This window comes from Delphinus delphis, chromosome 13, assembly GCF_949987515.2.
Source record: "Delphinus delphis chromosome 13, mDelDel1.2, whole genome shotgun sequence".
NCBI classification, from domain to species: Eukaryota; Metazoa; Chordata; class Mammalia; order Artiodactyla; family Delphinidae; genus Delphinus; species Delphinus delphis.
In genome coordinates this window covers 23,621,430-23,635,379 of record NC_082695.1, presented here as the reverse complement: position 1 = coordinate 23,635,379, position 13,950 = coordinate 23,621,430, and the positions used below count along the sequence as shown (strand labels likewise).

Below are 13,950 nucleotides of genomic sequence, written 5' to 3'. Positions count from 1 at the left end.
GAAACCACATGGTGTTCTGCTTTTCTGCCCAGGGCACAGCCACCTGACTATGTATCCCAGCAGCGAGTTAGGGGCAAGGGGCTGGGTTGGGGAAGCCAGACGACCAGGACCATGGGTGAGGGGGAGGCAGACCTTGGAACAACAGGCTGCTCCCAAGGAATGAAAACAAGCCCCACCCCAGCCAGGAATGGCTCCATTCAGGAGGGACCCAGAGGGCCAGAACCCCCCTGGGGAGTTTCTGTTGGAGGGGGGGTGGGGCAGAGAGCAGAGAAAGGCAGGTCAGAGGTAGAGAGGAAGTTTCCACATCTCCCTTTGAAAAGCCCCACAGAAGCTCAGGCCTGGGGACCTGGCAGGCACGAGGGCCAGCCCCACAGCTCAGGATACTCCAAAGCCAGCTGCCCCAGTCTCACTTGCCCAGGCCTTTCCCCAGCAACTGTACTCATAGGGAGCACAGGAGCCCTTAAAGGCCAGAAGCAAAGGTGCCTGCCATTAAGAGAACAAACGTGTATAGTGAGAGTGCCTACCGTGGACCGGGCTGCCCACACCCAGGCCTCGCCAGCTTCCATGCTGTTTGGCAAAACCTGCCCATCCTGCTTGTTGGGACAAATTCCTGGGCAGGCGGCACAGCCTGCAGGCAGGTGAGACGTGTGAGAGCTGGAAGAACAGCACCCTAGCTGTGCTCTTCCCCTGGAAGCAGTAACACCAAGAGCAGGCCGGGTCGGCGGCACCTTTCAGAGGCTCTTCCAGGTGTGTCTGGGAAGGAAGGAGAGGCCGAGCTCCCCAGGAGCTGCCTTCTGGGCCCACCCCTCACCTCCCATTCCCAGCACATGGGGGAAGCCTTCACCAGCCTGGTTCTGCTTGGAAGCAGCTTCCACTGGCTTCTGCCTGACACACGGTCAAAGGACAAGTGAAATCTGAGAAGCAGATTCAGGGAGGCATCTGCCCTCCCCTCAGGACAAGGGGCCCAAAGAGGAGATGGGAAGAGGACTCGGAGCCCAACTCACCGGAAGGGGTCTCTGGAGGTGAAGTAAGCCTGGACGGACAAGTAACTCCCCATCTTCTTCCCACATCAGATACACAAGCTCAGCTGCAAACCCGTCTGGGAGGGCCTCTAGCCGGCAGACGGCCACCATGACAGGCCCGGGGCTCCGGCACTGCTGGCTGTGGGCTGGCTGCCCGGCTCACCTCTCCCTCTGGAGGGGCCGGAGAGGTGTGAGTGCTCTGGGCCCCTTGCCCCCCAGCAGAGACCCGCAGGGGCTCATGGCTGGGATGCTGCCCCCCAGTTCTTGGAGGCTGGATGGCCCCTCAGGACTCGGGAGAAGCACCTCTCTGCGGAGGCTACACGCACACAAGGATTCTTGGGCAGGGGCCGGTGACTAGCCAGGAAAGAGGCGCTGCTGTCAAGTTAGCCTTCTTCTCCAGCCCCACCCCTGCCGGGGGAAGGAGGGAGGAAGGGGAGGGGCTCCGCGCGGAACGAGGTGTGTGGTTGGAGCAGCTATTAGGAAACAGACCTTGCAGGCAAGGGGTGGAGCTGAGCGGGAGGGAGGCTGCAGGCTGGCGCCGCAGACAATAACCAGGAATGGCTGGGTGTCCGTCCCTGAGCTCGGGGAAGGGCAGGGCAGGAGAGGGGGTGAGCACATCTGCCCCAAGTGTCCCCAGCCTGAAGAGCCGCCCAAAGGACGGTAACTCTGCTCGGAGGTGAAGAAAAACACAGAAGACCAGCTCCAGGCCAAGCCACACCCACCCCCTAAAGTGGGGGGCCCTCTGGCAGGAGAGGTTGGTCCAGAGACCCAGGTCCAGAGAGCTGCCCTCTGGGCTGTCTGCTCTGGGCTGGCATCTACTTGGTGCTGGCACTAGGGTCCCCATTCATTCCTTCCCTCTGCCTGGCCTGGAGACTGCCACTCCACTTCTGGGCAGAGCTGCACTGTGGATGAGGAAACAAGGCCCAGGGTGTTAACTGACGCCTGCTGTTTCTCCGTGTGGCAAGCACCTGTATGACACTGTCTTATTTCTCTGACATGGGAGTTATGTCCATGGTATACACAAAGAAAGTGAGGTACAGAGAGATTAGGTAACTTACCCGAGGCCAAAAAACTAGTCAGTGGCAGGGCTGGGATTTAAATGCAGACTCATGTGACTCTAGGGCTGAAGGTCTCAGCCCTGAGCTTCATTCTGCCTCTTCAAGGGGAAAGATCTCTTTCAAAGCCCTCCTGCAAGTAGGAGCACAGAGCCTGTATCCCAGGTCACCTGTCCCCTCTCTTTCTTTCTTTCTTTCTTTCATTCATTCATTCCTAGAATGCCAGCCATCGGCCTCAGCAGGCAGTGGTGCTTCTTCCACGGTGACCATGGTAACCAGGCTTCTCAAACTGAAAAACAGGGCACGATGGAGGACAAGGCCCATGGTGTCTGTGGGGATGATTGGCCAGGTATCTGGAGTGGGGCCTGCCTGAAGAGCCCCAGCTGCAGGACTGACCAAACGAGGGCCCACCACTGGGAGAGCCCCCAGAAGACGTAGGCACGTCCAGAACTCATTGCTGGACTTGAGGGAGCAACACCAGCTCTTTCCCACCAGGCACACACTCCTCTCCACTGAAGTCACCCTGTCACTATGACAGGAAAGCCTGTGGCGAAGGTGGTGGCTGTGTGTCAAGGGAGCCTTTTCCCATTCCTCTACTGACTGGGCACAGGGATAACGAGTGTGATAAGAGAGGGTGTTTGCACCCTGTTATAAGTTGGCATTTATCGAGCACTTAGGACGTTCCAGGCCCTGTGTTAAGTGCTCTGCATCTGTTATCTATCATACTTAAATGGCCAATCTACAGGGTAGATGTTATCACCCCCACTTAACAGATGATGGAACTGAGGTTTTGAATGGTTGTGTCACTAGCCTGAAGACAAACAGCTGGTAAGTGGGGGAGCTGGGTTTCAAATCCAGTAAGAGCCGGGGTTGGGACACTTTTTCTGTAAAGGGCCAGACAGCAAACATTTTAGGCTTTGCAGGCCTACACGAATACAGACTCTGTCACTGCAGCACGAAAGTGGCCATATATAAAATGTAAACAAACGGATGTGGCTCTGTTCCAATAAAACTTTATTTATGGACACTGAAATTTGAATTTCATGTTACTTTCATGTGCCACAAAGTATTCTTTTGCTTTCCCCCCTCAACCACTTAAAAATGTAAAAATCACAGGGCATACAAAAACAGGCGGTGGGCTAGTCTGCTGACCACTGCTTCACAGGCAGCACACTCAACCACACCGTTTCCGGCCTCTAATCATGAAGACCAGCCTTTGGCATTATTGCAGAACTCAGCCACGTCTATCTCCTGCCACACAGACCCCACACTCCAGCCCCAGAGGCAGCCAGCAGGCAGTGAGCACTGGACGAGGGCTCACCCTCACTCACCCTGTCCCAAGCCCTATGTGCAGCACTTACAAGCATAAGTGAATTTTAACCCACACCAGCAGGCAGTCCTGTGATCGCCCCCTTTTTACAGAGGAAGGAACAGAGGTACAGAGAGTTTAAATCCCTTGCCTGAGGTCACCCAGTTGTACACGTGAGAGGTGAAGCCAGGATTTGAACCCAGGCTGTCGAACTTGAGCTCTACCATTGCTATGTTGGAGCCCAGCCTGGGCCCGCAGCCAGACTGTCTGGGTTTGAGTACGACAAGGCACTGCACATAAGCCCTTGGCACAGAGTTTGGAACACATTAAGGGTTGATAAATGTTAGCTGCTAATATCATTAAGACTATTGTTACTACCACTATGGGCTAGCTATGTGGCCTTCAGCAAGTTGCTGCCCCTGTCTCAGCCTTGGTGAGGTCTCTAAATAGCTGCCAGCTTCAATGTTTTTCAGCCCTATGAGGTTGCAGAGGGCTCCTTGTTTTCCTTGGGTCTCAAGTTGAGTTTAAACGTCTTGAGCTGGCCCTGAGGGGATCAGGATCCTTGCCTGGGGGCCACACAAGAGCCACAGAGGAGGTGGGGCAGAGTGGAAGGGTGGGGGGAACAACACACAGTATACCGAAAGGCCGGCCCAGATGAGAGCTGGGAGCTCTCTTTCTTCCAGTGACAGAGCCAACTATTTCTCACCAAAAATCTATTATGTTCTCCTGTAATTCGATCAGGCAAGAAGGGGGCCCCAAATTAAGTCTGGAACTAGCAAATTATCTTCTAATTGCACCCTCTGATTTCCATCTGATGAACAGAGTGCGGATGGAAGAAAATGCAAGCCACAAAGAGACGGGGCCAGGGAGCCCATGAGCATAACTCCTCTTGACATTTCACACAGCTCTGCTGTTCCAGCGGCGGCGGGTGCAGTGAGTCGGTGTCTAGGAATGCGAGCAGGAGGCTGCAGGCGCTCTCCATCCCCCCTACTCCCCTCACAAAGGACTCAGTGGGTGGGTGGGTGTGTGGGGAACTAGTGTAAGGACCTCTCAATGCCATAAAACTGCCTCCCCCTGGAAGAGGTGTGGCTGCCTCCCCCAGTGCTGACCTGAAGCGGAGGCCCCTCCAAGGTGGAGTCCACTTGACCCCTATAAATCCAGACTGCAGGAGGAACCATGAAGGACGCAAAACCACCAGACGTGAGAAGCCGCTGGCTGATGAGACTCAAGCGTGTGGCTCCTCAGGGCCAACTTCAAAGGCCTCCAACCCCCCCAGAACTGGGAGGCGGGAGGTCACAATGGAGGCTGTACTTCTACCCCCTGCCCCTGGATACTGGTTCTGGGTGGAAAGCTGCTCTTCTAGGTACCAGAGCAGCTGGCACAGGATTCAGAGGCTGCGGCTGCCAGAGGCAACTGCAGGGATCCTTGGACTGGCAGTGACGGACGGGATAAGATGGCAGGGGAGGTACTAATCTCCTGCACATTTCACAAGTTGGAAACCTGGAGGAGAGCCCAGCAAACTGACTCCTCGGAACCAGCTGAGACACTGGACTTCAAGGCGGCTGCGAAGCTGGCAAGGACAGCCTTCAGGGCCAGTGGCCGCAAGTGAGTGCTCTGGGGAGCAGTGGTGAATGAATGAATCACCCCAACCTCTTCTCAGAAGGCAGCTCTGGTCAGATAACCTGAAGCCCAAGGAACTGTGTCCGTGTGGGGCCCTCTACTGGCCGGGAGGACTCCATCCAGGGATGGGAGCTCGGAGACCTTGGAAGGGGAGCGGCGTCATCCTCATCTGCTGTTTTTCTTGCCTCTGCTCCCCCTCAATTCCAGTTCACTTTCCATACTAAAGCAGCAGTCAGATGAGGGTCCCAGCAAGTCTACTGCTAGAAATTTTGCCCAGAGAAATATTCCTACAAACGTGCCAAGACCTGTGTCCAGCATGGTTTCATGCTGAAAGATGAGGAATAATCCATGTGCCCATCAGCAGGGATGGGCTACATGCAATCTCACTTCCACGTGACAGAATACTACGCAGATGTTAAGAATAATGAGGTAGGGGCCTCCCTCGTGGTGCAGTGGTTAAGAATCCGCCTGCCAATGCAGGGGATACGGGTTCAAGCCTTGGTCTGGGAAGACCCCACAGGCTGTGGAGCAACTAAGCCCATGTGTCACAACTACTGAGCCTGCGCTCTAGAGCTCATGAGCCACAACTACCGAGCCCATGTGCCACAACTACTGAAGCCCACGCCTAGAGCCTGTGCTCCGCAACAACAGAAGTCACTGCAATGAGAAGCCCGCACACCGCAACGAGTAGCCCCCGCTCGCCACAACTAGAGAAAGCCCTCATTCAGCAACAAAGACCCAATGCAGCCAAAAAATAAATTAATTAATATTTAAAAACATAATAATAATGAGGTAGATCCTAGGGTCCTGAAGCAGAAACTGTCCTGGGTAAAGGGTTACGTGAAAAATCCAGGCATCAGAGAGAGTGTGCAGTATGATCCCACCATTTCAAAAGTCTATGCGCGTAATCCTTAGAGACCACCTGGCGGACTCTACCATGTGGCTGTTGGTTTCTCTTCAGGGTAGTGAGACAAGCAGCATGGAGGAAACAGCATTCATTTTCTACCTTTTAATACTGCTTACATTTTTTCTTACACTTAAGTGCTGCTTTTTAAAACGATAAAGGACAAAAACAAACAGAAGTCCTGGGACCTCCCTGGTGGTCCAGTGATTAAGAATCCACCTTCCGGGCTTCTCTGGTGCAGTGGTTAAGAACCTGCCTGCCAATGCAAGGGACACACGTTCGAGCCCTGGCCCAGGAAGATTCTACATGCCGCGGAGCAACTAAGCCCATGCGCCACAACTACTGAGCCTGAGCTCTAGAGCCCGCAAGCCACAACTACTGAGCCCACTTGCCATAACTACGAAGCCTGCGTGCCTAGAGCCTGTGCTCTGCAACAAGAGAAGCCACAACAATAAGAAGCCAGTGCATTGCAACGAAGAGTAGTCCCTGCTCACCGCAACTAGAGAAAGTCCGCGCACAGCAACGAAGAGGGAAAAAAAAAAAAGCAAACAAAAAGAATCCACCTTCCAATGCAGGGGATACGGGTTCGATCCCTGGTCAGGGAACTAAGATCCCACATGCTGTGGGGCAACTAAGCCTGTGCACCGCAACTACTGAGCCCGTGAACTCTGGAGCCCGTGCGCCACACCTACAGAAGCCCGTGAACCGCAACTAGAGAAGCCAGCTCACCGCAATGAAAAGAAACCCACGTGCCACAACAAAGACCCAGCGCAGCCAAAAAACACAAAAGTCCCATGGTTTAGAGTAAACACCTTCTCAAGTGTTTTTCCTAGTGCTCCTGTCCAGAGGCAAAGGCTGCTTGGGTGCCCTGCACTCAGGACCCCCAGGGCTGTCTCTCCAGCGTCCCTCCTGGGGTCACCACTCTGGCCACCTCCTGCCCCACTCTACTTCCTGACCTGGCCACGTAGGCTCTCCCTGGGCAGTCCCAAGCCTTTGCTCCCTTAGCTCCTGTAGCCTCCTCCACCTCCAGCTGGTGACTGTCTCCTCCTTTTTTTAAAAATTAATTAATTTATTTTTGGCTGCGTTGGGTCTTCGTTGCTGAACGCAGGCTTTCTCTAGTTGCGGTGAGTGGGGGCTACTCTTTGTTGTGGTGTGCGGGCTTCTCATTGCGGTAGCTTCTCTTGTTGCAGAGCATGGGCTCAGCAGTTGTGGCTCGCGGGCTCTAGAGCACAGGCTCAGTAGTTGTGGCACATAGGCTTAGTTGCCCCGCGGCATGTGGGATCTTCCCCGACCAGGGCTCAAACTCGTGTCCCTGTATTGGCAGGCGATTCTTAACCACTGCGCCACCAGGGAAGTCTGTCTCCTCCTTTTTCCAGGCCCACCTCCAAAAGAGCACTCAGTGTCCTCTGGAAAGGGTTTCCTTGACACATCCCCAAGCACATCACACACAGGAGGGGCTCGGAGCCCGTACCTGTTTACCTCCAGATCGAATACATGAGGCCCACCCCTGACATTTGCAGATGCCTAGTAAATGATTCAGGACCCCCATTACGAGCAACTTCTAGAGTGGTGATAACTAAGGTTTACAATGCGTTTTCAATTTACAAAGGGCTTTTATGCTCATCATCCAGGTTAGTCCCTGCAATAACCTCAAAAGGAGTACATACAGCACAGACAGGGCAAGGGAAGCCGAGGGATGTTAGGTAATCCATCCAAGGTTACTGCGGGGAAGTGCAGGACTGAGATTAAAAGCCTGGTTTGCTGACCTCCAATCCCATGCCCCTTCCTCAACAGGAACCCTAATGAGGCATTCAGGAATCCAGCCTCTCCAACACCTACCCAGGGCCCCGAAGTGCTGGGTATGCTGAACTCCTCCATCTGACTTCTCTAGATTTTCTGCCCACATTCTTATTGTCAGGATATCATGAAAGCAACTGCCTTGTGGGAATCAAGAGGGTCTCGTGACCAACAACCCAGTGAAAACATGAAGTCAGGTCTAACAAGTCATGACTGATCCACCACTGCTGAATCCTCGTGATCGCCCCCTTCCTAAATGCTCACTGTCTACCTATTCCATCATCTGCAAAATTCCACAGAATTCCACCAGAATTTGTCCACAAAATCCCATTCAGAATTCTGTGAAGGAGTCAAGTCAGAAGAATTCTAAGTTCACTTTTTCCAGGATCTCCTTTTTTCCTCCTTTTTGAAAACTGGGCCAGTTAGCGACCTCCATTCTTATTTCACTATTAGATCCCCAATGCCTGGTACACGGCAGGTATGGAACAAACTATACTTGGGGTATTACCCCATCTCCACGGTTTTTCAAAAGTAACTAACTGTTGCTGTGCCAATAAGGTATCCCCGCTTTTTCTTCCTTCAAAATATTAGGAAATAATTTTTCCAGTCTGAAAATCTAAACACATTTCATGTGGCTGGGTACCCTCATACACCTTGGGCTTTCTATACTCCCTTCCGAGTTTCAAGGGACTGGACTATATCTCTAAGGTTCTCTCCAGATTTCCAGGATACCTGATTAAGCTGGATGCCAAGGACTGTCTTTTGCCCTGTGTTTGTTAACACAACACCACGTTCCAGAAGTCGTGGACACTTGGCTCCCTTTCTGTAAAACACTGACCGAGCTCCATGAGCCCCACACTGGGGTGGGCTTGTTCTCATACACTTTCATTTAATTCTCATAACCCTGTGAGGTTGGGATGTCATCTCCTTGTTATGTATGAAGAACTGAAGTCCTAATAGAAGGTCATTCAAGGTTACAGGTCTAGGAATTGGCAGAGTTGGGATTTAACCCAAGACTTTGGATTCCAGGTCCAAGACACTAAAGTTGCCTCAAATAACTATTTTATACTTGCTATTTGATTTACAGTGGTGTTTTTAAGTTTGGTCGAAAGAACTGCAGCATCGGACACCCCTGGGCAGCTTGTTGAAAGTGATGATTCCTGGACCTACCCCAGGCTGATATAATAATAATTGCTGAGAGCGAGCCCAAGTATTGCATTTTATAGAAGCCCCGGTGTTTCTGATGCAGACTGAAAGCTGAAACCACCGCTTTCCTCTTTCCTGTGTGCTCTTCCACTTGATTCCACTCTACTCTCACACGAACCCTGAGAAGCAGGCAGCACAAATCACTAGCAACCCCTTGTTACAAATGAGGAAATGACTGCAAGGCAGCTTGTTCATCTTCTTGTTCTGGATGCAGCTTAAGTACAGAAATGTTTGGTGGTTGACATTCTGTACAGCCTTGGCTTGCTGGGGACTTCCACCCTCCTGGCGCTGTTCTTACTCATGTGTAACACACAGTAGCTGCCTCTGTCTTTTTTTTTTTTTTTTTTTGCAGTACGCGGGCCTCTCACTGCTGTGGCCTCTCCCGTTGCAGAGCACAGGCTCCGGACATGCAGGCTCAGTGGCCATGGCTCACGGGCCTAGCCGCTCCGCGGCATGTGGGATCTTCCCGGACCGGGGCACGAACCTGTGTCCCCTTGCATCAGCAGGCAGACTCTCAACCACTGCGCCACCAGGGAAGCCCATGCCTCTGTCTTTTCCTCACTGACACCGCAGTGTTGCTCAAGGTACAGTGGGAAAAGGTGACTCCAGAATATAGGGTCTTCTCATGAAAAGGCAGCCTTTGGAACTGAAACAAGTTAACAAAACAAAACGCAAGGGCTGACAAAAACAAAAACAGCTGGTGCTGCTGCAAGAGTCAGTGCTACTGATGGGAGTGGAGTGGGGCACCCCCTTTTCTAACCAGGATCACCACCGGGCCGCCTCAGCAAGGCAGGACCAGAAGGTGACTGACACGTAAGAGAAAACCACCCTAATTCAAACCTGAAACCTGGCTTGAGGTACTGGGAGGTTTTTCCTGGTAATAGGGAGGAGTGTGGAGACAGAGAGCTTGTTAGCACCCTTCCAGCACTGCCCAAGTGAGGAGGGATTCTAGCCCTTGTGGGAAAACTACAAGGCAAATTAGCACAGTGGGCTGGGCAGTGCAGAAGGCATGCCATCCTTCAAGGCTGCAGCATTGCTGGTTTTAGCTCCAGAATGACATTTATAGACAGAGATCTTATTCTATGCCCCCATTTCAGAAGAAGAGCTCTTGCCTGGGAGAATATTGCAGAACAAAGATATGGGGATGACGTGCACTGGAAGGGCTTTATCCAAGTGTCAAAAGAGAAAGATGGTTGTTCGATAAAAACATGATTCGCCCAACAAGCACTGAGTGCCCGCTGCGTTCTTGGCACTCTGCCGAGCTCTGGGAAACAAAGATGAACTGGATGTGGCTCCGGACTCAGAGAATTTCATACTCCGAGACTGATGTTAGACGTGTAAACAGATACTGACAGGGCCACGACTGAGGTTATACAAGGAGAGTAACAAAGACAGAGAAAAAGGCTCCTCTGATTGGTGGGGAGGAGTGTGGGTGCATTCGGGGAGGCTCCTCCACAGAGGACTGGCTGCATCGGCTGAGTCTAACAGGCTGATCGCCAGGCAGACAAGAGGCATTCCACCTGAAGGAACAACATGTGCAAAAGCACTGAGGCGGAACAGGGGAAGGTCCATCCGCCGCAGCACAGGGCGCATGTGAAGAGCGAGCAGAGGGGAGGCTGGGATGGGGGAAGAGGGCACGGCAGACCACCAAGAGTCAGGTCACCCACAGGTGGTGAGGAGTTATCAGAGGTATTTAAGCAAGCAGAGGCTCCCAATGAAGAAAACACAAAGCCTGAAACACCAAAGAGAGCGCTGGTCCTTAGCTGCCAGTTCCTCTCCCTGAACAGGCATTTGTCTCAAGTCCACAGCTGGCTGTGTGTACATCCACTGAAGCCTGCTGGCCAACCAGTGTTCTCTAACAGCAGACCACGGCTTCATCCTCAGGCCACGTCTCCACTGAGGTGGTCCTTTTAACACCTGAGATTTGCCTGCATGAGCTGTAAAAGAACAGGGTCACAACCCCTTTGTAGATAATTATCCACTGTTGCTCTGTAACACTAATATTAGAAAACTGAATGTTTAACATTCAGTGTCAAATGCTGTGTTTACACATTCTTCCCCTGACTGCACAGGGAAAGAGTGCTTTGGATACCTTGACAAATCTCCGGGAAATGTCTGGCAGAGAAGACCTGAAAATCTAACCTGGCTGACAACAAACTTGCTGTGTGATCTAAGGCAAGCCATTAAACATCTCTGGGCTTCCATTTCTTCCTCTGTAAGAGGAAGGAGTTAGGTGAGCAAAACATTCTACACCAGTAGGTCAATGCTGAAGGGCTGTGGTCGGAGAAACGCTGACTGGCTGAACACCCAGAGACCTCTTCAAGGCTAGCGTCACCTTGGTGAATCCAGGACCCTAATTCAGGCCTCATTTTTGACCTTTTAGGTCCAGGAACAGGACTTCATAGTATCCAGAGAGGTGCAGACATTCTAGGATGTGTCTATCCTAACCATTTATTGACCTCTGTCCATTTATGAATTGGCCCTTGAAATCAGAACACCACATCCCCTGTACAGGTGCTGCTCCCTGATCCTTCCTGTCATCAAGAATCCCAGGAAGCCGAGTTAGGCATCAGAAGGCTGCACTGTGAGCATGGACTTAAAATACAGGGAAATGAGGAGCCATGGAGAGAAATTTCGTTCTGGCAGCCATGAGCTAGCCAAACCAGCCCCGCCTACAACAAAGAACACCCTTCTGGTGACTAAACCCAGATTCAGTATCTCTATGTGGACATACTTCTAGTTTTGCATACTTCTAGTTTTGCCGGACTTTTCACTTACTGTTTCACTGTTGGCCACTCATTATTCTACTGGTTTTTAAACTAATTTTTAATTGAAAAAAAATCATTACTTCTTTAGATATGTAACAATCACCAATTCACGTACTATTCAGCCCTGGCAGACACTGGGCTCCCTGGGAGCTACTAACAAATGGCTACCAGTCATGGGCACTCACTCTGCAAGCCCTGGTCCCACCAGGGCCACGCATGGCTTCACTCACTCACCCCTCACAATAACATGACGAGGCAGGCACTAGGCTACTTTCTCCATTTCATAGATGAGGAAGCAAAGCACAGAAAGGGTAAGTAACTTGCCAAAGGTGCACAGCTAATAAATGGCAGGACCAGGATTCTAACCCAAGCAATCTGGTTCTAGAGTCTTTCTTAACTACCACACAATACTGCTCTTGTTACACACAGATCCAACTAGTTTAACTCCCAGAGGACAAACTTCATTTCCAAGTTCTTGGGGAATCGCCAAACCATCCACCCCCTCCCTGCCATAAATCACCCACAAGTAAAAGATACTTTTTTTCCCCACTTTATACTCAATGGGCATCTTTAGCTAATGCCATCCTTCAAAGATTTCTAAAAATTTGAAAAACAAATATATTAAAAAACTTGCGATTAGAATTGGGATTTGTCAGATTTCAGGACAGTTCATAACTAGTTTGGGCCATAGTTGAACATTTCTCTTTCTCTCTCCAGGGCTTGCTCTTGTCTGGACTGTACCTACAGAGTACAGCTCAAGACCTGCTGCTGGACAGGAGGACTCCTGGGTCAGCCTCTTTGGCTCCTTTGGGGGCAGAAGACAAATCATTCACTTTTCACTCGACACTTGTAGGCAATTGTCCCAAATAACCCAATGTCTGGAACCAGTTCCTCCCTGCCATTTACAGTAACTGCAGCCACGGTGGCTGCTAAGGGAAGTATGTGGGGAAGGGGAAGGGCAGGGAAAGGCCTCACTTTCATCACATCACTTGGCCACCCCAGGCAGTTCATTCAACAAATATCCCTAACATGCCAACATGTGCTCAGTGGTGACACATAAAGGGCAAAAAACCCTGTGGTCCCTGACCAAGTTATGCTAGCATATTAGAGACCTCAGGATGTCACTAAGGAGATGAGCAAATGAATAAATGTGAGATTAAACCCACAAAAAAAGCTTCAAGGGAAGGTCTATGAAAGCATAAAACAGGGGCCACAACCTATTCTGTAACTGTTTCCCTGAAACATCCGTTCCTCATCCAGGTAAAGACCTGAAGGATGAGCAGGTGTTAACTAGGCGAAAAGAGGGTGAGAGAGCATTCCAGGCAGAGGCAGCAGGATCAAAGGCCTTGTCAAAAGGAAGAAGGGCGAGTTTTGGACCTGTGAAGAGCAGCAAGGCTGAAGTAGAGGAAACGGGAGGCTATGGGGTGAGGCCAGACCATGGGGAACTCTACAGGCCACAGAAAGGACTTTGGCCTTTATCCAAGAATGCTGGAGAGTTGTTGAAGTGTATGAGGACAGAGAGATGACAGAGTGTGACGTGGTCAGATTTTTTTCTTTTTCTTTTTTTTTGCGGCACGTGGGCCTCTCACTGTTGTGGCCTCTCCCATTGCAGAGCACAGGCTCCGGACGCGCAGGTTCAGTGGCCATGGCTCACGGGCCCAGCCGCTCCGTGGCATGTGGAATCTTCCCGGACCGGGGCACGAACCCATGTCCCCTGCATCGGCAGGCGGACTCTCAACCACTGCGCCACCAGGGAAGCCCAGATTTTTTTTCTTTTTAAAGACCACTCACTCTGGTCGCTCTGTGGAGAATGTATTGGGGGTCCAGAGTGACCATGGACAGTTAGAAGGCTACTGTGGTCATCAGGTGAGGGATGATGGTAAACTGGAACACGGTGGTGATAGGAGAAATGGAAAGACGTGAACGCATTCAAAGTATAATCTGGAGATAAAACTGACAGGCTTGGATATAAGGATGAGAAAGAAGAGGTATCATGAAGGACACCTGGGTTCTGGCTTGGGCAGTGGGTGGATGGTGGTGCCATTCAACAGGACAGGTTACGATGGACAAGGAGCCAGTTCTGGGGGGAAGAGTGAAGGCCCAGCTGGGTCTGAGATGCCTGCAAGACCTCCGAATGGACGTGTGAAGTTAACAGCAGGATACTAGTCTAGAACTCAGTGGAGAGGTCTGGACTGCACACCGATTCCATCAGTATGTGGAGTATGTGGTCATCAGCATGTGGAGGACAGGAGCCATGGGGGTGGGTAAG

The 13,950-nt window shown here is 51.5% G+C and overlaps 1 protein-coding gene across 4 annotated transcripts in view; it reads right to left on the bottom strand.

The window, feature by feature from the left end:
• LIMK2 (LIM domain kinase 2) overlaps positions 1-13,950 on the bottom strand; it is a 55,879-nt gene that overhangs the window by 23,631 nt on the left and 18,298 nt on the right. The window contains exons 1-2 of one of the 4 annotated variants that reach the window (XM_060028375.1): positions 1,005-1,419; positions 525-753 (exon numbers count right to left, since the gene is read on the bottom strand). The exons of 1 other annotated variant lie outside the window; for it this stretch is intronic. In XM_060028375.1, the coding sequence (XP_059884358.1) occupies positions 525-589 (65 nt within the window). In that variant the 5' untranslated portion in view covers positions 590-753; positions 1,005-1,419. 2 more of the 4 variants (XM_060028377.1, XM_060028374.1) reach the window with 2 other exon arrangements.